Raw genomic sequence first — 22,109 nt, 5'->3', positions numbered from 1 at the left:
AATGCTGCCCAAAGCCAATTAAAGCACCAAAAAGCTTGTTATGATGATTCATATAAATATAGATGAATTTGTCTGATATAAATATGCACCCTAGGTGTGATTCTAATCCACATTAGGATCGTAGTCCAGAATATTCTGTTTCTAACAGTTGGTACTATCAAAAGTTTGTTTGTTCTATTAGACCATGTCAAATCAAGGCCCTCAGCTTGGAATTCTTTTTCTGATGTGCCAGAGGATTTCTCCGCCCTTGGTTCATCCTGTTCAAGCTGTCCTAAGACCGAAGCTCTTGAGCATCAGAAAAAGGCAGCCAAATCAGTATTGAGTCAGCAGTCTAAATATGACTTTGATAGAAGAGAATGTTGATTTTACTTCAAAATTCTATAAAATAACATTATTATTGATCATGTATTTGTATTTTGTATCCTGGTAAGAGAACGCCTGTCCTGGATTATATATATTTCATAAAAGCTTTCCCCTTGAGTTATGAAATTGTAATCAACACCCCTTTGTTTTCAGGGTGTGTTGAACAGAGGGGAATTGAAAGGAAAATTATTTTATAGCCTTTATATCATGAACTTAGGGATCCCATATAATCTTTTAGTTAAGTCACTGAAATTACAATTTTTAGAAAGTTAGACCCACTTATGATACTGTGTATAAGATATTAGTTATAATAAAATATTAACCATAGTATTAGAAAGGATGTAGTTTGGTATGTTGGAATATTATAGCAACTAACCCGATGACGAGATTCTGGAGAAACAAATAGGTCAAGTTTGTGTAGTTCTCCAGGGAAGCTGAGCCCCACGCAGGAGGAGCTGGGCTCATTGGGCATGCTGAGTAGACAGGTGACCTGATGAGATCACAGGAAAACAGCCTTGACATGTCCAGGTGTTATTGGATCTTGTGAGGATCTATGTCAACTATAGGCTCCCCAGAATATGATGGCCAAGAAAGGTTACTTTGACTCAACCCCTCCCACAAGTAGTAGGATAGTGCTGGAGGAGTCACTAAATTTTCCTATATTAACATATGACTTTGTGTCAAAGGTTCTCCACCCTTGTTACCAAACACTATAACACGTTTCTTATCATTCTAAATACCTTCTGCCTTGTTAATGATTTATGTTCATTAACTGTTTAAAAAAAAAACAACTATAAAATCCACTGTTGAACCTCTAAGGGGCGGGGAGGTCTTGACCACAGGCTGGCTGTGGAGAGACCTCCAGCTTCAACTTCCACAACTAATGTGGGGCTCTTCAGCTCAGGATGATGGTCCAAGACGTGTGCTGTGAGAATGAAACTGGGCAATGCACAGAGGGCCCTTTGCAAATGCTAGCTATTTTGTGGGGTTTGCTACAGTCAGAAGGAGAGCATGGCAAGAGACTGCCCCCTCCAATGACAAGTCTGGAAGCAGAAGGAAGGGGTCAGAGGACAACTGGGCTGAGAGAAGGGCTCTGGCCCAGGTGGCACAGTTTCATGACTTCCCCTGACTCTGCCCGGCAGCACACACACAGCAGTGAAGGAGGTGAACGGTGGGAGTCATCATGGGATGGATTTGGACAAGGCATGATCAGAAGTGGGACGTGGGGAATTCTAAAGGAGAGGATGGAGAGGAGTGGAACTGGTTCAAACCTAGGAAGAGAGCAGAACCAAAATGATGATGAAGGACAAGAATTTGTAGGAATGACGCCAAGGAGTAGGCTTAGAACGAGTAAGGTCTAGGAGAGAAGGCAAGATCAATAGGATCAGGTAAAGGAATGTTGGCATTCTTAAACATGAAATTGGAACATGAAGCTATGATCATCCCATAGGGAGCGAAGGGGGGTGGAGGAGGTGGTTATGGAGCTAATTAGACCAAGGAACTGGGAAATTAGGGTACCGGAGGAAACAATAAAGTGTATGTTGAAGTCAACTAGTCTGAGAACTAAAGTTGAATTACAGCTAGGCAACATACTATCTTCAAGATCTTGGATAAATCACCTAATTTCCTTATTTATTTATTTTAACCCTTTTCTAGTAACAACTCTAAGAGGAGGAAAAGGACTAGACAATGGGGGTTGAGTGACTTGCCCAGGATTACAAAATAGGAAGCATCTGAGGCCAGATTTGAACCCAGGTTCTCTTGACTCCAGGTCAGATGTTCTAACCACTGTGCAGCTGTCTCTCTTTAAGCTCCAGTTTTCTCCTATGTAAAATAAGGGCCTGACCAATGAGAGCCTTGTCTAATGGAATCCCCACTTGGAATTCTGAGCATTATCAAGTATTCTCTGATGCTTTCCAGTTTGCTTACGGTGACTCACTGGTCTTCTCCCAACCTTTTGAAGCTCACAAGATCTTCAACTTAGCCTGCTGGGTCTCCAACACTATGTTACCTGAGAGAGCATAGATATAAGACAAACAGAGGCAAAACAAGGTGTGTGCCAGGCACTGACTTCACTGAGAAAGGAGAAAGACCTCCATGGGGGTGGGGAGATGAGGGCTATCAGGATCTGGAAGATAAATCTATACCCATGGGCCTTTGGGTGTTTTGGCAATTAAGGTATTTAAAGTCAAGGAGAAGGCAAGAGATAGTGAGACCCCACTCCTCCTCCAACATCCATAAGTGGGCAGCTAGCTGGTTTGGAAGTGAGGAAAAGTGAGGTTCAAATTCTGCCTCAGATACTCTGTGTGACCCGGGACACATAATTTAAGCTCACTGGGTTTCAGTTTCCTCATCTGTAAAATAAGGGAGTTTGGACTCTTACCCTAAAGTCCCTTCCAACTCAAAATCTATGATCACATCAAGCTGAACTCCAGTACAATCTAGCCAAATGTCTGAGAGAGAGTTTTACCTGGATGCACTTTAACATCTCAGATTGAACTAATTATCCGGTCTGCCCTTCCCCCAAAAAGTTCACCACCATCCCTCAAAGGCAGCACCATCTCTTGAATCACCCAAGTGAACTGCATGCTCCTGTCTACACTCCAACAGACACTTCAGTTCAGTTTGGGTCCATATAACTTCTCAGCTGTATTATTATAAGAAAACTTTCATCAGTCTCCCTCCAATTCAGTCTTTCGACACAGCTATAAAATAATCTTCCTAAGACAAAGACCTTCGTCAAGCTCTTACTCAAAACTCTACAGAGTCCCCTATTGCAAGGCAGAATGGAGAGGCAGAATCCCGAGCAGGGGAGGCAACCAATGCAGAGGCCCAAAGAGAGGAGGAGGTGGATGTCTGGTGGCCAGCACATACAAGCAAGGCTGGGAAGGCAGCTGGGGCCATGGTGTGATGGGCTTTAAAAGGCACGCTGAGGAATCGATATTTGATTCCAGAGGCAATGGGGAGTCCCCAGCATGGATGAGCAGTGGAGTGAGATGGTCAGACCTGTGCTTCTGGGAGAGTGAAACAGCCACTGGGTGGAGGCTGGACAGGGCCTGGCTATCAAATGAGAAGATCACGACAGTTCAGGCAAACACTAAAAAAGGGCCTCCACTCAAATTGTGGCCTTGTGAGCAGAAAGAAAGATAGAAGAGATGCTATAAAGGATGAAATGATGAAGGAGGACTAATCAAGAAAGGGGGCACCACACCTGTCCAAGGAAGGGCAGTCATGCCCTCAACAGAAAGAGGCAAGTAGGGAACAAGAATGGCCAGGGTGCCGGGGTGAGGGGAGAGCAGGGGTTCTGCTTGGGGCACACTGAGGCCGTCACCCCACTGGCAATGCCCCTTGGAGTCAAAGGGCAAGGTGTGGAGCCAAAGAAAGCTGGGTTTGAGTTCTGACTCTAACGTGACGTGTGAGATGACAAGTCGCCCTGTTCCAGGAGCCCCAGGCTCACAGATTTTAAAATTCTCCTTCAATATCTATAGAGGCCACCTTCTTCCAAGGGCCAGATCTGACCCATTGCAACCCCTGTTAGTTAGTGCTCTTTGGTTCCCTCTCAAGACCGTCCCAAATATTTCTTGTATTTCCCTAGACAGATAGGAGCTCCTTAAGGGCAGGGGGTGTTGTGTAGACCTGGCATCTAGAAGCTTCGACAGAATTTGGGGAGGGGTGGGAGGACTTGAATTCTAAACCTGGTCCTACCAGTAAATATGTGACCCTGGACACATCACTTCTCACATCCTCGAGAGGTGGTAAGTCAAAACTGGCAAAGAAAAAAAAGGTTGCTTAACAAGTTGGGAATTCAGTCCATTTACATGCACAGGCCACAAGGCAAAAGGTGGAAACTTGTTGGGCGGCAAATTGGCAGTATTATGATATAAATAATTACTCCATGGACAGAAAAGTTCCTCACGATGAGTACCAGCTGAGAGGCATGGATTACCTCTAAAAATAAAACTTACACACATACAACCCTGCTAGAGCCTTGCCAGTGAGCAGTGGGCAGAAGATCAGGCACCCTCGGTATTTTAAAAGGGACATGTGTTCAAATATCCTTCACCCTTGGCTGCTTCTAAGATCCCATACAAGGAAGCAAGAAAAGCTGAGCCTACAGCAACAGTGTGGTGTTATAATAGTATGTTAGAAGGCAATTAAGAAGGACAACAAAAGAATATAAAACAAAGAAAGAACTAGAATATTTCCCCTGATAATGCAAAAGGAAAATGTAGATACAAACACATGGATGGCTGGATAAGGAAACTGGCAAGAAAGCCAGAGATTTAAAAGGGTATTTATGGAATGACATTTTTTTTCCAAATCAACAATTTTAGATGTTTAAAGTTCACAGTAAACTATCTAGAGGGGAAAGAAGGGAAAGGGGATGAAAGGGTTGTTTAACTAAGCAATTCCTAAGTCCTTTCCAGCTGGGAAATTTAAAATGAAACATTCTGAATGGTCAAGCCAGGCTGAGGAAAGCACTGAGTCAGGCAGCAGCTAGTTGGCACTGATGAGTTTTCATCCTCATAAGTTCACAGACTTACCAATAAGCATTACTAAAACATTATGCACTTTATGTTTTGTAAAATTCTTTACACATATCACATTTTAAACTCACCACCATGAGAAGTAGATACCATCATCATCCTCATTTTAGGGATGATAAATCAAAAGGCCTTGGCAGTACCTGAGGCAGGATTCAAACTCCTGACTCCACATGCAACGCTCTTCCATTTACTTGGTCATTCAGCTGCTATTAGAGCTCAGAGATCTCAGGGCATGCAGAGCAGCCCCCTAATCTTACAAAGGAAAATTAGGTCCAGAAAGCATGAGTGACTTGCCTGAAGTCACTATATAAGCAGTTAGGGCAGAGATCCTTTGAAAAGTCAAGGACTCCTTCCCCAAGCAAACAGCTAGGAGCAAAAAGTAAATCTGGGAAATGACTACAATGGTCACTCTTTGACCCAAGAGATGTCATTGCCAAATACATAACCCAAGAATGTCCAAAAGAAAGGAAAAGACCCCCAAAACACCAAAATATTCAAAGCAGACCTTCCTGTGGTAGAAAAAACTGAGAACTACGTAAATGCCCATGGACTGGGCAATGGCTAAACAAACTGTGGTACAAGAAAATGCTGGACAATTTGGAACTATGCCCAAAAGGCTATAAAACAGTGCACACCCTTTGATCCAGTAATATCACTACTAGGTCTGTATCCCAAGGAGATTTTAAAAAATGGGTGGAGAGCCATCACACCCCTGCTATCTGACAAAGTCATAGTCTGGGGAAATGGAGACTGCAAAGCAGCCCCCAGAAAATAAGGCACCCACTGAACCCCCTTCTGTATGACTTCTCCCTCTAACTTCCCCTACTAATGGAACTGTTATGATTATTGTCCTCTCCCCAATACAGGAAAAATAACATGAAAGCAAATACTTATAAAGTTAACACAGATATATCACACTTTAATCCCCCCAGATTACCCCAAAAGATTAAAATCACAGAATTAAAACCTAAAGACCAATACCCATTACCCCTCCCTTCTCTCTCAAGCAAAGGCATACTTAAACACTCTACACCCATTGTAGGCAAAGCATGACAGGTAAATGAAGCATTCCTTTGAAACACAAGTTATTGACACACTTCACTGGTTCATAACCAAGCTACCTTACCAGGTGCCTGAATCAATCACAAGAAATATACAACTTGGAAATTGAGGAAAATCCCAATTCTGGTCTGTCTTAAATTACCCTCTAACCCTGTACCTAGCTATGAAATGTTTTATTACCCATCTCCTAAGTAATTGTGATTGATTGTGAAAGCTGACAAAAAATAACAATGATTCCCCTAACTGGTCATCCCTTAAGTCAAGAGGTACTAACCTCCAGATCACCCTGTTTATGTAGTTCCTCTATTTCTGTTATAGCAACAATGTTTCCTTAGGCTTCACGTCTATTGTTAGCTTCTATGGAAACCTGTACGTTGAGAAATGATTGTGTGACAGAAATGTACTCATTGAATCTATAAAATAAACCAACCTCTGTGCCATGGCAGAGCACTGTGTGATGTCTGACATATGAGTGAGCATACAGTGCCTCTCATCATTTATCTGACTGAATGGCCACACTCTAAACAGAGGAACCCTCCTCACTGAGAGACTGCTGGCTCGGCTCTCAAAAACCTACTTGTACAAAACTATTTTTGTGGTGGCAAAGAAATAGAAACTAAAGAGATGTCCATCAATTGGGGAATGGCAGACCAAATTGTGGTACATGATGGTGATGGATACTATTGTGCTATAAGAAATGATAAACAGGATGATTTCAGAAAAAGCTGGAAAGACCTATAGGAACTGAGGCAAAGTGAAATAAATAGAACCAGGAGAACATTGTATACAGGAACAGCAATATTGTGGGATTGGGATGATCAACTGTGAAAGACTTAGCTCCTCTCAGCAATAAAATGATCCAGGACAATTCTGAGTGACTTATGACAAAGAATGCTCTCCATCTTCAGAGAAAGAATTGTGGGAGTCAGCTGCAGATCAAAGCATACCATTTTTCACATTAGTTTATTTATGGTTTTATTTTGGAGTTTTGGTTTTATATGAGTATCCTCTCAATGACCAATTTGGAACACTGTTTCGCATGACAATACATGTATAATTCAGATCAAATTGCTTATTATCTCCTATAGGGAAGAGAGAAGAGAGGGAGGGAGACAACATATTAAAAATTATTATATATAATTGAGAAAATATCTTTGAATAAAGAAAAAAAGTTTTTAAAAATGTGACAGAATATTTGGTACACTGTGAAATGATAAATGGAAAGAATAGAGAAAAATTTGGAAATACATACACTGATGCACAGTAGAGTTAGCAGAACTTGGAAAATAAACACATATGTATATATGAAGACATCTACATCATCTAACATACACATATTTTATACAACACCCCCCCTACTCTTACACATATACACACTAGCCATTCTCACTTCTTGTGCTATAAGTCTTCTTTGACTGGGGGGCTGAGAGTAAGAATACTCATCTAAATAACCACATCCAAAAAGAAAAGTCATGGATGTTCTTGGAATAGAAACTGAATAAAAGAACCAAGTCTGATCTTTGTTTATAGATGCACATGTGTATATATATACATGTACATGTGTGTCTGCAGACCTGTCCTTCCTTGGGAGAGCAGCTCCCCCAGCCAGAGGGGTCCCACAGCAGCAGAGGACCCCTTGCCTGGGGCTCCCTCTTGCCTGCTGGAAACCAGAGTAGCCCTGGTGGGGTCATGCTACCTACCCAAAGCTGGGGATTTAAATCTGTACAAAAGGTGAGAACTGTCTGTATGTGCAAACACATACATTATACATATAACATATATATATTCTACATCTATATATAAAAAGATGGCAACAATGTAAATGGAAAAAAAATTTTTTTAATTGGGTACCAATCACTGAGCCCAAAGGAGATCAAGGAGACCCTGCCTCCTCCAAGGCATTCTTTAAAAAGGTTGACATCTAGGAATGTGGAATACCAAACACTCAGCCAGATAAGGGTGATATCTCGGTTAATTGTTGTTTCTCTTTAACTCTTTGTTTTAAAAGAGGGCTCTTTTAAGGGAGGGGCATATTATTGGGATATGAGGTGAGATATAAAAAGAGAACAGTAAGAAACATTTTTTGGTGAAATAGGAAAAAAACTCTTCAGTCATTCTCCCAAAATGGTAGCCATTCCCTTAGTTCATTTGCAAAGTTTCCATTAGGTACATTTTCTGCCATTTCTATGTGTTCTTGTGGCAGTGGCAGAACTTTGGGCGGCCCCCACAGGCCCAAGAGGTAATGGAATATGGCCCAGAATGGGTGCCCTGGGGATCATCAGCCAAGACCAGAGTACACAAGAATTCAGAGAACCAGGAATTGGTTTGTAACATTGCAATAGCATCCCCTGATGGTCAAAGACACGATAGCACTGGTCCAGGGTTACCAAGAATATATCATCTAATGGGAATAAAAGACACAATTTTCCTGGTATCCCATCACCTGTGTGATAATGGGAAGGGGGCAGGCAGATCCTTTTATTGCCTGATAAACCTAACAATTTTCTACTTCAGCCTTCTCCAGATAGAGAATAAATAGGAAAAGAACAAGCATTTAAGCTACTACCTGCCAGGCATTGTGCTAAGCACTGTACAAATATTCTCATTGATCCTCATGTAGATGCTGTTATACTCATTTTTAAGAAGAGAAAACTGAGGGACAGCTAGGTGGCTCAGTGGATAGAGTAGCAGGCCTGGAGACAGAAGGTCGTATGTTCAAATGTAGCCTCAGCCACTTCCTAGCTATATGACCCTGGTCAAGTCACTTAAGCCCCATTTCCTAGCCGATACTATTCTGCCTTGGAACCAATATTTAGTATTGATTCTAAGAAAGAAAGTAGGGTTTTTTTTAAAGGGGAAACTGAGGCCCACAGAGAGAAAGTGGTCTGCAGTCAAACTTGAAAATTAATGTTGAATTGTAATCATTTGTATAAATGAAACCTTTCTTAAAAAATTTTTTGAAGGTCATCCGGCTTCCAAGCTAGTCATTTCTTCCCAGGCCTCAAGGCATCTCACTAGGCTAGATTTGGTTCTAGGAAGGGTGGAACCTGCTCCTGCTAAACAAGAACTCTCTTAGGAAAAGGGAATGTGGCAAGCTCTAGCACACAGGCATAGGTAAAGCTTGTGAGACACACCTCTCCCAGGATGAAGTCATAAGGAAGGAGGCCAGGTGCCCAAGTCTCCCTCCTCTCTCCAGCATTCATCCATGAGCACTGGCAGGGAAGGTCCAAGGATGGAGCCTTCGGGTGCTCACTTTTTCCTCTTGGGAGGCTGGGTGAGAGCCAGAACTCATCTGTTAATAAACAATGTTCTTCATAGAGAAATGGCCTAAGCTTCTTAACTGAGCAGAAATTCTAGGACGAAGCCCTTCCTGACTCCAAGTCCAGTGCTCTACTCAGGGTACCACCAGTCTCTTTGGTACCAGAAGATGGGCCTAAATAGTAGTGTTTCCAGAAAATGAAGCACAAGACCCATCCAACCATGAGTCTGGTCCCCAGGGAGGTGACTCGCTCCCCAAGGAAGCCCAGAAGGAAGAGCTGCCCATTGGTGAAGGTCTCCTGGCCATATTACTCCCACACTCACATTCTCTCACACACACACACACACACACACACACACTCCATAGTCATTTTCTGTGCCTCAGCCTTCTTCAAATGAAGGATGAGGGAAAACCCAGCTTCCTAACAACCCAACAAAGGAGAAGTTAATCATTGATGCTCTTGAAACAGAAAGGAAAGAACAAAGTCCACTCTTTCTAGAAAGGACCCTCTCCCATTCTTTGTCCAGAGGCTTTGGGGGCAACAAAAGGAGGGGAAGATGACATGGAAGCACTGGATGGAAGCACTGGAAGGTACGTATTGGGGTGAAGATCCCCAAAGAAGGCACAGCCTGAGAGACAGGCAATAAATGGCTACCCCCAAGCTAGAGTGGGGATCTAACAAGGGAAATGAGGGGAGAGGAGAGGGTTTCTGGGTTCAATCCTCTACAGACATTTAGGAAATGCTTGCTATGGATAGGATGCTTCCTTAGACAAAAACTAAAACAGCCCCAGCATATTTTTTTAAGCCTTACCTTGGCTCAGAATAGATACTCTGTATTGGTTCTAAACCAGAAGAGAGAGGTAAGCACTAGGCAATATGGGAGTTGAGTGACTCCCAGCAGTATTTCTGGCTATCAGTGAGTCAATTTTACCTTCCTGGGCCAGATTATGCAAGATGCAGTGAGGTTTGCAGTTTTATCCTAGGGGCAGAGGCAGCAAACCAACTATAAAGAAACACTAGAGAAATGGAGATAAAGAATGGAGGGGAAGAGTGTTAAGGCTGGGAGAAAACCTTTGAGAAGCTTTTTAACCAGTTAACTCAAGCTAGACTTCCTCTCCTCCAATGCCTATCCCACAGAAAGGGGCATCCTGGGCCAAAAGAATAAAGATTTGAAGGGTGGCAGGCCTGCCCTGTGCCCATGGGACAGACCAGTGATGTCACAGGCATCAGATGCCCAGCACCAAGGGATGTCACAACCCAGGCATCAAGGAGGGCAGTGGCTTGCTCACAGCTAGGTATCTGAGGCAGAATCTGAGGCAGAATTTGGACTCCTATTCCTGCCTTGCTGACTCCGTAGTCTCTGGGCTACCAACATGATCAAAAATACAAATTAGAACAAAAAATGAACTTCATCATGGAAGTTGAAGGCCCAGGAACAAGGCCCGCCAGAGAACAGAAGACCCAACTGCTGGTCTTGGACCTAAAAGGAGACTCATGGCTAATTAGTCCCTTGGGGAAGGTCAGTCCAATCCCCAGTGAGCTTTGAGGGTCTCGTCCTAACACAAGATGAAATATCCCAGCATATAGCCAATACCCAAGGAAAAGGCGGGCCAACAAATCCCCCAAAGCAGACCATGAATGTCCGGCACTGAACTACTTGTCGTTCCCATTTAGCAAGTCATTCCAGGAGAGAGAGAAGGAAGGGGCAGACCGGAATCAGTCTCTTACCTTCTCCCTGTGTGTCTAGAATGGTCTGGATGAGAAGCAGGACCCACAGTGTGGGCCCTGGAAGAGGCCCGAGAGGCCAGGGCCAGGGCCCACAGCTTCTTCATGGGGCCGGTTCAGGGAGCCGAGTGGCCCAAGGAAAGCCTTAAGTTTCTTCAGGCTAGATAAGGAGGGTTAATCCCCTTCTCTGTGGTGACCTGCTTCCCCAAATAGCAGCCAACAGAGGCGAACCGTCGCGCCTCTGAGCCTGCCTGGCTGGCCGGCCTGTCGGCCCAGGCACGCCTACCACCTGCCAGTCTCTCCTGATTTAACTATGGATGGATCCACCTCCCTCCCCCATCCTAGCTCCCAGCAATTCATCACCAGGGCGGCCAGCAGGGGTCAGCGCTACCCATCAGGAGGAAATGGAAACTCCCCAGTGAAGTCAACAAAGCCGCTCCCAGCAGTCCCCTTAGATTGGGCAACTCAAGGAAGTCGATGACTTAATGGGAAGATTCTCCGAGATGAGGTTCCAAGCCTCCGTGTCACGCCAAGGACACAGGCTGGCCCATCCCCACATTACAGGCAGACACTCGAACCTGGAGCCCCTCCAGACTCTCCCCGGAGGCAGCGTCCAGATCTTCAAGAAGGCCTCTGAGAAAACGTGGCTGGTCCTACAGCCCCCACGCCGGTGAGACTCTCCCCCGGGCTCACTTTCAGAAACGAGCTGGAGGAAATACTGCAATCCCGGGGCATGGGGGCACTGGCCAGGCCAAGGAGCCCAGGAAGGCCATGCGGGGAGCCCTGGGACTAAAAATGGAGCCTCACATCCACAGTTCCCCACAGTGAGGGAGAGGGTCTAGGCCAAAAGCACTTCCAACACTCCATGACTAATGGAGGTGCCGATTTAGGGCCCACTGATTTAGGGAGCTGCCCGAGAAAAATCTGCAAGTTCTGGGTTGTCATAGAAAAGACAAAATGTACATTCTGGATCTACATCACTTACTGGCTGGATTAACTTTGGACAAACCTATTTAACCCTTGAATCTCGGTTTCTTCATCTGGAACAATGGGATGATACCTGCCCCCCCCCCTACTGTTACTGGTTTGGTTTTTTTAATCCAGAATTGTGATTTCATCAATATAGAGAACTTCTAGGGTGCAAACTCCCTCCACTCACATAGATGGGCACCTCATCTATAACTTGATGGTCGTAGAGTGTTGCCTGGGACACTGGGATCCCCACCTTCACTTCTTATCTCCCCACAACCAGGGAAGGTAGGTGTATTATTGCCCCATTTTACATATGAGGAAACTGAAGCAAATAGAGGTGAAGTGACTTGCCACACTAGTAAGTATCTGAGGCCAATTTTGAACGAGGGAGGTTACAGGATTTACCCAGTCACAAAGCTGGTTCAGACAAGAAAGAGAATTTGAACCCATGACCTCCAGGCTGGCCCACTTTCCACTGCTCCAGGTCTTCTCTCCTGTTTAATAAGTGTTTACTGAAGTATTATTTCAGAGCCTCTAGTTCTTCCAGGTCCCTGCAGGGACACAGCCAAGTCCAGCTTCTTTCTCTCTTGCTTTGATTTATCTTAAACCATATCTGCCTATGGACCTGGGCTAGTAAAGGCGCCATGAGAAGATGAGAGTCTGGATGCTGGCCCGTGCCTTCCCCATAAGTGACGGTGTTGCCTGAGAGGCGAGGGGCAGCCTGGGGTCTCCCAAAAGGAAGCTCTCTGTCCCAGGCGGTCTCTGATAAGGTCAGGAGGCTGAAGGAATATTTTGGATGGCAAAGCACTCACCAGATGCACACTCTCATAGCCAGGATCGCCAGGATTTTTACATGTTAAATATAAAGTTCAAAATATGTCAAAGGCCAATTCCTGGGGGGAAACTTTTTTTAATTAGATTTTTTTCCAGATTAAACTCAGATAGAATTTTTAAAAATCATTTTCTGATATTTTCAAGTTCTCTCCTTCTCTCCCCGCTTCTCCGACACAGAGGTAACATGATACCACTTGTACACGTGCTGTCATGCACTATGGTATTTCCATGTTTGTCATGTTGTGAAAGAAGACACTTATCTTAGAAAAAAACAACTCATGAAGGAAATGAAGTGAGAAATGGTGTGCTTCATTCAATCTGTAGTGAAAAGTAAAATGCATCCGGGTCCAGTGCCTCCGGAAGAAATGAAGCATCCATGTGTCAAGCCTGGCTCTTTCACGCCAATCTGTCCCAGCTACATTGTTGCCTTTAAAACCTTCCTATCGGGCTGAATTATCTAAAGTTGCCTTTTGTGAGGACTTTTGAAAAAGCTGATCCATATAATGAAGAGTCTATAAATTCTTTGTCCTGGCCAGCTTCTCTTTCAGTCTGAGAAAGCAGATCCACTGAAAAGAGTTATTATTACAATGATGTATTAAATCCTTTGGAGATGGGCAGCTAGTAGGCTTGGTGGATGGAGAGCCAAGCCTGGACACAGGAGGTTCTGGGTTCCAATTTGGACTCAGACATTTCCTTTGTACTCCTGGGCAAGTCACCATTGCCTAGCCTTTGTTAATTACTTTCTGCCTTGGAACCAATACACAATATTGATTCTAAGACAAAAGGTAAGGGTTTTAAAAAATCCACTGGCATTTCCTTAGTTAATCTATATCACAACAAAGATGAACTGAGTTAAAGAACATAACAAGGCAGCTTCCAGGGGGAAAAAAATCTTTGCATCTACTATCTCTGACTAAGAGTCTGACAGGCAAGGCAAATGGGGAATTAATAGTTATTGAAGTCTAAATGTCATTTCCCAGTGGATAAGTGGTTCAAAGAAATGAACTGACACTCTCAAAAGAAGAACTGCAAACTACTGGCCACCATAGGAAAGACCACTCCAAAATCAAAGGAATGGAGATCTAGAGCCAATTAAGCCAAATCAATCATTTTACAAGTGAGGAAACTGAGGCCCAGGAGGTGAATGTTTGCCCAAATGCAGAGTTGGGACCCTCTCCAAAGCTAGAGTCTCAGACCCAGCAAACCACTCCAGAAACTGATCTGGAATGAGGTCAAGGAAAAGTGACTAAAATACAGAAATCCCCCTGCAAAAAAGGGAGTTCAAGGTGGCCAGCATTAGAAATAAAGGCTTGAATAATACATGTATAACCCAGTGGAATTGCTTTTCAGCTCCAGGAGGGGATAGAGAATAGGGGAGGGAGAGAACAAGTAACCATGGAAAAATATTCTAAATCAAGCAATCAATAAATTTATTTTAAAAAAGAAAGAAAAAAGGCTTGCATACACCAACATATTTATTCCAGGCATCCCCTTTTGGAATGGCTAAGTCATCTGGGCCCCTGAACTGCATGCGTGAAGAATTCCAAGAAGCATGTAGTAAGCAGAACCAAGAAACAACTCCTGCCCCACCCCACCCCCAATGACTGGTGCCAGTCACCTAAGCCCATCAGAACTTGTTCTAGATGGTGTCTGCATTACCCAGCCGCTTCTACACCGTGTAGCAGCAGCAGAGGCACTCAGGACACATGCCAGGCCTCCAACAAAAATGTGAGTAGGAAGACTAACCAAAAAAAATCAGAACGGAAGACCTTGAAATTCTGAGGCAAGTCATTCGACCTGTCTGCCTCTGTTTCTCATCTGTAAAAGGGAGGCTATCATAATACCCTCCTCCCAGGATTGTGAAAATCAAAGGAAATAATCATTGGAAAGGCCTTGGCAAAGTGCCTGGCACTCAGTAGGCACAGTATGAATGTTAGCAATGATGAGGATGAGGATGGGGATGAGGATGAGGATGAGGATGATAATGGGACGTTTGGCCCAAAGAAGAGAGATGAGAATGTACTTCCTCTCCCCTTTTCTTTGCAAAGGCTGGGAAGAGGGAAAGAATCCTGTTTGACTGGAAAGAAAGCTTGCTCAGGTGTGGAAAAGTATAAATGCTAATTTTATGTAAATTAATTAATGTAAAAAAACTAATGTAAATTTTTTTCTCCCTCTTTGTTATAAAGGATGGCCCTCTCGGTCAGAACCGGAGAAGAGATGTGTTGGAAAACAAAGGGAGAGGGCCAGAACTTGTGATTTCAGTGTTGAGAAATAGAGATTCTGTAGCAGTGTCTGGCACCTAGCAGGAGATAAATCCATGTTTATTGACTGACTGACAAAAGATATTAGTAAAAATTCTAAAGGAAGAAAAACATTTTAATCCCTTGAGCTTCACCCCAGAGCGGTTCTTTCTTTAGTAATCTGTCTGCTATGCCAATATGTACTGCCAAGCCTCTGCCAGGTGAGCTTCCTCTACTGTGGCTTCCAAGTTCAAATTATTTTATGTATTTAACACCTAGTCTAGACAAAGTGCCCTACAAGGCCACTTCCCTTATGGAGGGCCCAGGTGCATACACTAAAGCTATGATTCATTGTATCTATATTAGTAAAAACCAACCAAAAAAGGGGATAGCTAGGTGACCAATGGATTGAGAGCCAGACCTAGAGGCAGGAGGTCCTGGGTTCAAATGTGGCCTCAGATACTTCCTAGCTATGTAACCCTGGGAAAATCACTTAACCCCCCCCCATTGTCTAGCCCTTACTACCCTTCTGCCTTGGAAATACTATTGGTTCTATGATGGAAGGCAGAGGTTTAAAAAAAATCAATTTAAGAAATGGGAAGGCAATGTCTATTTGTACTATGACAACCCAGGTGTAGTTTCTAAGCAAAACTGGAAACTAAAATTACTCCCCAATTGGGCCTCAATGTTTCCACTCAAATAGAGTTCTTTCTCTTTCCCCTGCCTTTACAAAGAAAGGTGGAGGGAAAGAGGGAGGGGGCATTCTTATTTCTCTTCTTTGGAACCAAATATGGTCATCAGCATCATCAAAGCTCACATTTACTGAGTGCCCACTATGTACCAGGCACTGAACTGTGCTAAACCCTTTCCAAGTGAGGTCCCAAGAAACCACAAATTACTCTACTAAGATAAAGTTGAAAAGTGTGTCCAGACCATCACCATCGAAATCACTGTCTGGTGGTTTCCTAGCATTCACATTCAGGGGCCCAGAACCAAAACAAGTCTAATCTTTTGTAACTGTATCCAGGAAATCAAAGTCTAAGATCATTTCAAATCTGGGAAGGCAAATCAAACGTTCAAGTTGACCGTGTTTTTCAGGAGTGAAGCATTAGGAAAGAAAACCTCATTTGGGAAAGTCAGCTTGGAGACCTTTTGGGCCCTTCCAGTAAATGATGCCTTGGTCTCCCTGCAACAGGCCCCTCCTCAAGTTCTACAAGCACCTCTCTCTTCCACGCCAAAGTCACTTCTTTTCAAATTCCCAATTCCATCAAGTCTTCAAAGATTCAGTGATCCAAGAGAAAAATCCTCATCCAAGCTTAGCTCAGCAACTGACCATCAGTCAGTTGGTCTGTCCCAGACTAAGCTGTCTGAAGAGAAAGATCTATTTCTCCTCCTTCAAAAGTTCCTACTGTTATACTATATTAACTCCATAAACATCAACTGATGGGTTGCAACAGCAGTAGTTTCATTTTTTACCCAATGGAAACACCTTTTCCCTGCTTTTTTTTTTAACCCTTACCTTCCATCTTAGAATCAATTCTGAATGTTGTTTCCAAGGCAATAGAACAATAAGGGAAGGGTTAAGTGGCTTAAGTGGCTTGTCCAGGCTCACACTGAAGGAAGCATCTGTGGCCAGATTTGAAACCAGGACTTCCCATTTCTAGACCTGGCACTCTTTCCACTAGCAGCCACCTAGCTGCACCCTTTCTCTCGACTTTTAACTAAGACTTTAGAAGCTACCAAAGTAAAGGGAATGTGAGATGGATTTGGGACGGCACTGTAGCCCAACAAAAGATCCTGAGTTCTGTTGACTAGAATCAGCTGGGATTACCTGCCAAAAAGAATTAGGTGCCAGGAGGACTCCAGAGTAGAGAGCAGCATGGAGCGCTTCACTATTTTTGGGTCCCAGACACCACAGGCCCAAATCCTGCATCACTATTCACTAGTGGTATATGTGGCATGGAGAAACAGTGCCACCTGGGAGTAAATGTACTTCTCAAAGTCAATACAAACAGATGCAAATCAAAGGAGACAAAATTATCTGGGAGAAAGTGGTTGGTCGTCAGTCCCCAAAGATGTCATTTAGGGAATGTTTAGAAAGAAGCACAAGCCCAAAAAGGACTATCAAAGGAAACAAAGATTGTAAAGCACTTCACTCACAGCCTGGCACAGAGTAAACAGGACAATTGCTGTTAGAATGTCATTCCCAGGTCTTTGGATTGGTATACAACTGTAGCTGCAACAGGCCTGAAAAACCACAGTCCCTACCACAATGTGGAGAGTAGGGGGGCCAAGGGTGAAGGAAAAAGGGGGACCTAGAGGAATGGGAATCTTAGGTGCCTGCTATCTCTGTGACCTTGGGGGTCACAGCCCATCCAAGATCTCCAGATCAAAGGGCCATCTGGTTCAAACCTGAGGCTTAAAAAAGTTAACTTGATTGCTAGGGCTACCTAGGCAGCAAGTATCAAGCATCAAAGGAAAAGGATCACTTTCCTCTTCTGGGTCTGTTTTCTCATCCATAAAAGAAGGGAACAGGACAGTTTCTTTCAAAGATTCCTACCAGAGACAAGTCTCCTACTTTACATATGAATAAGGTCAAGAGAAGATCTCTCAGATGATTAGAGAGCAGCTAGCTCAGGGCTCTCACCCCAAGAAGGAAAAAAGGTAAGAGATCTGCCTTTCTTCTTGCCAACTGACAGTATCTCCTAGGTCCTTCTGGCTTCACCAGTTTGGGGAGGAGGAGGGAAAACCAAAACCAATGAACAAGATGCCAGATCTCAGGTCCACCAGGTTGAAGCCCTAGAAGGGGGGGAGGGGAGGAATGAAATAATTTTAGACAGATCATAACGCTGGATAACTAGGGTAGAGAAGGGAGCAAGAATAGAGAATCCTTTAGCAGGAATTGTTCACCAATGGTACAGAGGACAAAGGGACAAGAAGCTGATGTATTGGGAAAATGGGGTGGAGAAATGAGGCATTTTAGGTAGATGTATGGAAGGTAAATAAGGTTTAAGACAAGGTAAAGGTAAAAGGCTCCAAGGGTCCCAGGTGCATAAGAGAAGCGATGTAGGTCACAGAATGGAAACTGGTTGTTTTTTGTTTGTTATTTTTAATTTTTTAATGGGGGGATGTGAGGGATGAGAGTGTGGAGATCAATGCCAGAGGGGACTGATCTTTTGATTAGTGTAAATGGATGAGGTATAGACCCAGGAAGAGGAAGGATTTGAGGTAGAACCCCAGGGGGAAGCTATTGGGGGGAGGGAGGTGGCACAAATAAAAGGATGAGGAGGAGCTCTAAGGGGAAGATATTGAGGGACCAATAAAAAAATTAGGGATGAACTCCAGAGGGTAGATATTAGTGGGGAGGAAGGATGTATATCATTGATTATAGGGGAATAGCAAAGAAATACAGGGCTGGGTGGAAGAGGTAGAAGTATGAGAATGGGACCTCAAAGGGGGAGGTAATTGAGGGATGAGGCAAGAATGGAGAAGGGATAGGTCTACTCCTAGTAGGAAGAATTTCGATAAGATGAGTGGTTAAGAAGGAGGGGAGGGCTCGCTCGGAAGGCAGAGGGGAGAATGAGGTGAGAGGTAGATGAGAGAATGGGTTCAGTCACGATGATAGTCTATATAGAGGATAAGATGTGAGGGTGAGGGACAAGATGAGGGTATTGAGAGGAGAGGGGTCAACGAGGGAGAATCACTGTGGAGAAACGAGTGAATGGAACTCATTGCGATAGTTTCGGGGGTTTGGGGATAAGGGAGGGGGGCTGAATTTGGAAATGAAGTTCAAGGAGGTATAGAGGAAAGGGTATCAGTGGGGTGGAGATGAGAATCTTGATGAGGGAATGGGGTTCAGCCAGGGATGGTATCTAAAGGGTGATAATGAAGGGATACTATGGAGAAAGGAGGAGGAAAAGCAAATACGGCTCCGCCTGGTGGGGCAGCACTTGGGGGTTAGAATTTATGGGGAAAGGAGGTGGCTCAGTCCTGGCTGTCATCCCAGAGAGGCAGAGAGGTGAGCATCCTAAAGAGCGAGTGAGGGCACAGTATACTGGGGGCTGAAAATCGAGCGGGGAGGGGAAGGATGAACGAAGGCGATTCAGCCTACGGAGGGAGGAACGATATTTGGACCACCACCACCACCACCCCCGGGGAGAAGATGGAGAGGCCCAGGCGCCGGAGCATAAGGCCTCGAGGATGCAGGCAGCAGAGGATGCATTGGGACCGGGCGGAGCCGACAGTGAGCGCAGGCATCGGCCTTCCCGACCGGCCCGGCCCGGGGCGTGACTCAGGCAGAGCCGAGCCTCCATCCGGCTGTTCTCCGCCCGGCCGGGCCGAGCCAGGCCGGGCCGAACCCGGCCGCGGCAGGTGCCTGGCTCGCGAGCAGCGGACGCCTGAATGGCCTCGGCCGCCGCCGTTACCTGCTGATCTGGATGACGGACAGGGAAGCCGGTTTCTCGCTCGACATGGTGTAGAGAGCCCGGCGGACAGAACGAAGTCAAGATCAGAGCAGCACGGGGAGGAATGAATGAGGCCGGGTGGCGCCATCGAGGGGGTGGGGCGGGGGGCGGGAAGAGGGCAGGATGACCGCCATGGCTAACCAATGAACCACTGCCTTCGGTACATAGCCACGCCCCCAGAGACAAGCCGCGCCTGCTCGCTGAGCCCCGCCTAGCCCGGGCGCCTTCGCCAGGCGCTGAGAAGGCACCGCCCTGCGGAGGCGGAGGAAGGGGACTGCGCGACGATCGGGCGGTGGCTTGTGTCCTAGCTGCCCTTGCTTAAGCCAGTCGCCGCCCCCTCCCCCACCCCTGGGCGGGACTCGAGGTGCAGCGCGAGAGCGCCTCGGGGCGCGTTGGGTCGGAACCCCGGCTTCCTGAAGGGTTTAAAGTCACTCCCTACGGACACCCCACTTAAACCCATCAAGGACATGGCCATGCTGGGCCTTCCCTCTGGGCACAGCCCATCCGGTCCTCGTGTAGGAGGGAATCATTCAACCAACAAATAACTTATTAAACCCCTACTGCGTGCCAGGGGTCACCCTAAACGTTGGGTGGACACACAAAGGCAAAGGACAGTGCCAGCACTGTCAAATAGGTGCAACGATTGCAAACAAACATTTACAAACAAGGGCAACCAGATTGCCCTGGAGTTCAAATGTGGTCTCAGACACGAGCTGGGTGACCCTGGGTAAGTCACTTCACCTTGGTTGCCTCAGTTTCCATATCTGTAAAATGAGCTGGAGAAGAAAATGGCAAGCTAGTACAGTATGTGCCCCCCCCAAAAAAAAAAAAAAACAAAAACAGTCAAGATGCCAGACACGACTAAACCTGTACAAACAAGCTCTCCACAGGATAAACAGGAAATGAAGAAAGGCCACCAGAGCATCCCCATCATCTGGCCCTGGGAAAGACTCGAGGTCTTTTTTTTTTCTTCGAGAAAGAGTCTACATAAAATCCAGGACATTGCAATTCATATTTATTTGTATAGGCAAATCTTTAACTTAACCAGTTTCTCCTCATTCCGGTTTCAAACATCCACAGGGAAAATGTCTTTCCCACAGAAAAATATTCAGGACACATCCAGTGGAATCTACTTTGCTTAAATGAGATGGTATTCTTTGGAGCTATGGTTAGAATGCAGAAATTTTGCTCCTTCTGCAGTCCCGGACTTTTCTTTGGTAATCTGGGAAGCCCTAGACTTCTCAGAATCCTGTTCTTTTTTTTTTTTAACCTTTATCTTCCATCTCAGAGTCAATACTGTGTATTGGCTCCAAGGCAGAAGAGTGGTAAGGGCTAGGCAATGGGGACAAAGTAACTTGCTCAGGTTCACACAGCTAGGAAGTGTCTGAGGCCACATTTGAACCCAGACCTCCTGTCTCTAGGCCTGGCTCTCAATCCGCTGAGCCACCCAGTTGCCCCCTCAGAATCCTGTTCTTAAATAAATAAAATAACTGAAGATGACTAAAGAAACAATTCTATTGAAATTTAATTATCAGAATAAAAAAAAGAAACACATTGACAAGCTCCAAAATGAGTACTCCTCTGAAGGTAGTAGGAATAATGACAGGGAAACTATACCCTTGATTTCTTGTCTGCCAATTCATATGAGTACCTTCTCAGGCAGATTATATAGTCTTAATTGTCTAACTGAACTGAATGGTAAAAAAAAAAATTATTATGTAAGGTCACAAAGTCAGTGTGTCAAATGTAGAATATGAACCCAAGGCTTCCAGATCTACTATACGAAACCACCTCCAGTAGTTGCTGTTGGGAGAGGATCCTGGAGGAAGCAGAAGTTATTGGGAAGGTCCTGCAATTATTTTGAAAAGAGAATTGGGAAGGCTTATAATTAAGTAAATATAGTTTGTATAACCCTCCAAAAAATGCTGAAATTTCAGAAGAATTAAAATGATAGGCTCATTCCTAGATTGAGAACTAAAAGAAAATTTAGTTGGATTTTAAAATCTAGTTCAATTTTACATATAAGGAAAATAAGGCTGAGAAGTGGTTTGCCCTGCATTACAGTTGTCATCATAGGGTCATAGATGAAACCTGGAAGGGAATCTCAAAGATCATGAAATCCAATCCAGTCATCTTGTAGAAGACACTGAAGCTCAGATCTGACCTGCCCACAGCTTCAAAGCTAGCAAGTAGAAGTCAGGATTTGAAACTTGGTTTTTCTAATATGACATTATTTCCTTTTTAAAAAAGTTTCCATTTTTAATTCCAAATTCTATCCTTCCCCACATGCCATTGAGAAGGCAAGAAAAATGGAACCTATTACAAGTATGTATAATAGAGGCAGCCAGGTAGAGTACATTGTATGATAGAGAGCCAAGCCTAAAGACAGGATGTCCTGGGTTCATATATGACCCCCGACATACGTCCTAGTTGTGTGACCCTAGGGAAGTTACTTAACTCCAATTGCACAGCCCTTGCCACTCCTGCATCTTAGAAACAAAACTAGGCAACATACTTGTCATTACCTAGAAGAAAATTGAAAAATAAATGGGAACTTGCTCAGGCAACAATAAACAAGTAGACAGGAAAAAAAAAGAAAAAGTAAAACAAGATGAATTCAACATTCATGTTGAAAGGAAGTAA

At 44.5% G+C, this 22,109-nt stretch overlaps 1 protein-coding gene and 1 long non-coding RNA gene across 6 annotated transcripts in view; one reads left to right on the top strand and one right to left on the bottom strand.

The window, feature by feature from the left end:
• The window catches only part of ACOT7 (acyl-CoA thioesterase 7), a 161,349-nt gene extending 141,670 nt beyond the window's left edge, over positions 1–19,679 (bottom strand). For 2 of the 4 annotated variants that reach the window (XM_007492087.3, XM_007492088.3), the window contains exon 1: positions 10,961–11,096. In XM_007492087.3, coding sequence (XP_007492149.2) covers positions 10,961–11,064 — 104 coding nt within the window. In that variant the 5' untranslated portion in view covers positions 11,065–11,096. Of the gene's footprint in view, positions 1–10,960; positions 11,097–19,427 lie in introns of those variants that run through there. The other 2 variants (XM_056795923.1, XM_056795922.1) reach the window with 2 other exon arrangements.
• Positions 9,184–22,109, top strand: part of LOC103101292 (uncharacterized) — a 69,516-nt gene continuing 56,590 nt past the window's right edge. Inside the window, exons 1-3 of one of the 2 annotated variants that reach the window (XR_008911585.1) lie at positions 9,184–9,822; positions 14,950–15,224; positions 16,102–17,667. This is a non-coding gene — a long non-coding RNA (uncharacterized LOC103101292). Of the gene's footprint in view, positions 9,823–14,949; positions 17,668–22,109 lie in introns of both variants that reach the window. The other variant, XR_008911584.1, reaches the window with a different exon arrangement.

The sequence above is a fragment of the Monodelphis domestica genome, chromosome 4 (genome assembly GCF_027887165.1).
Source record: "Monodelphis domestica isolate mMonDom1 chromosome 4, mMonDom1.pri, whole genome shotgun sequence".
NCBI lineage: Eukaryota > Metazoa > Chordata > Mammalia > Didelphimorphia > Didelphidae > Monodelphis > Monodelphis domestica.
The sequence above is the reverse complement of the archived record's forward strand: the minus strand, read 5'-3'. Positions and strand labels throughout refer to the sequence as shown.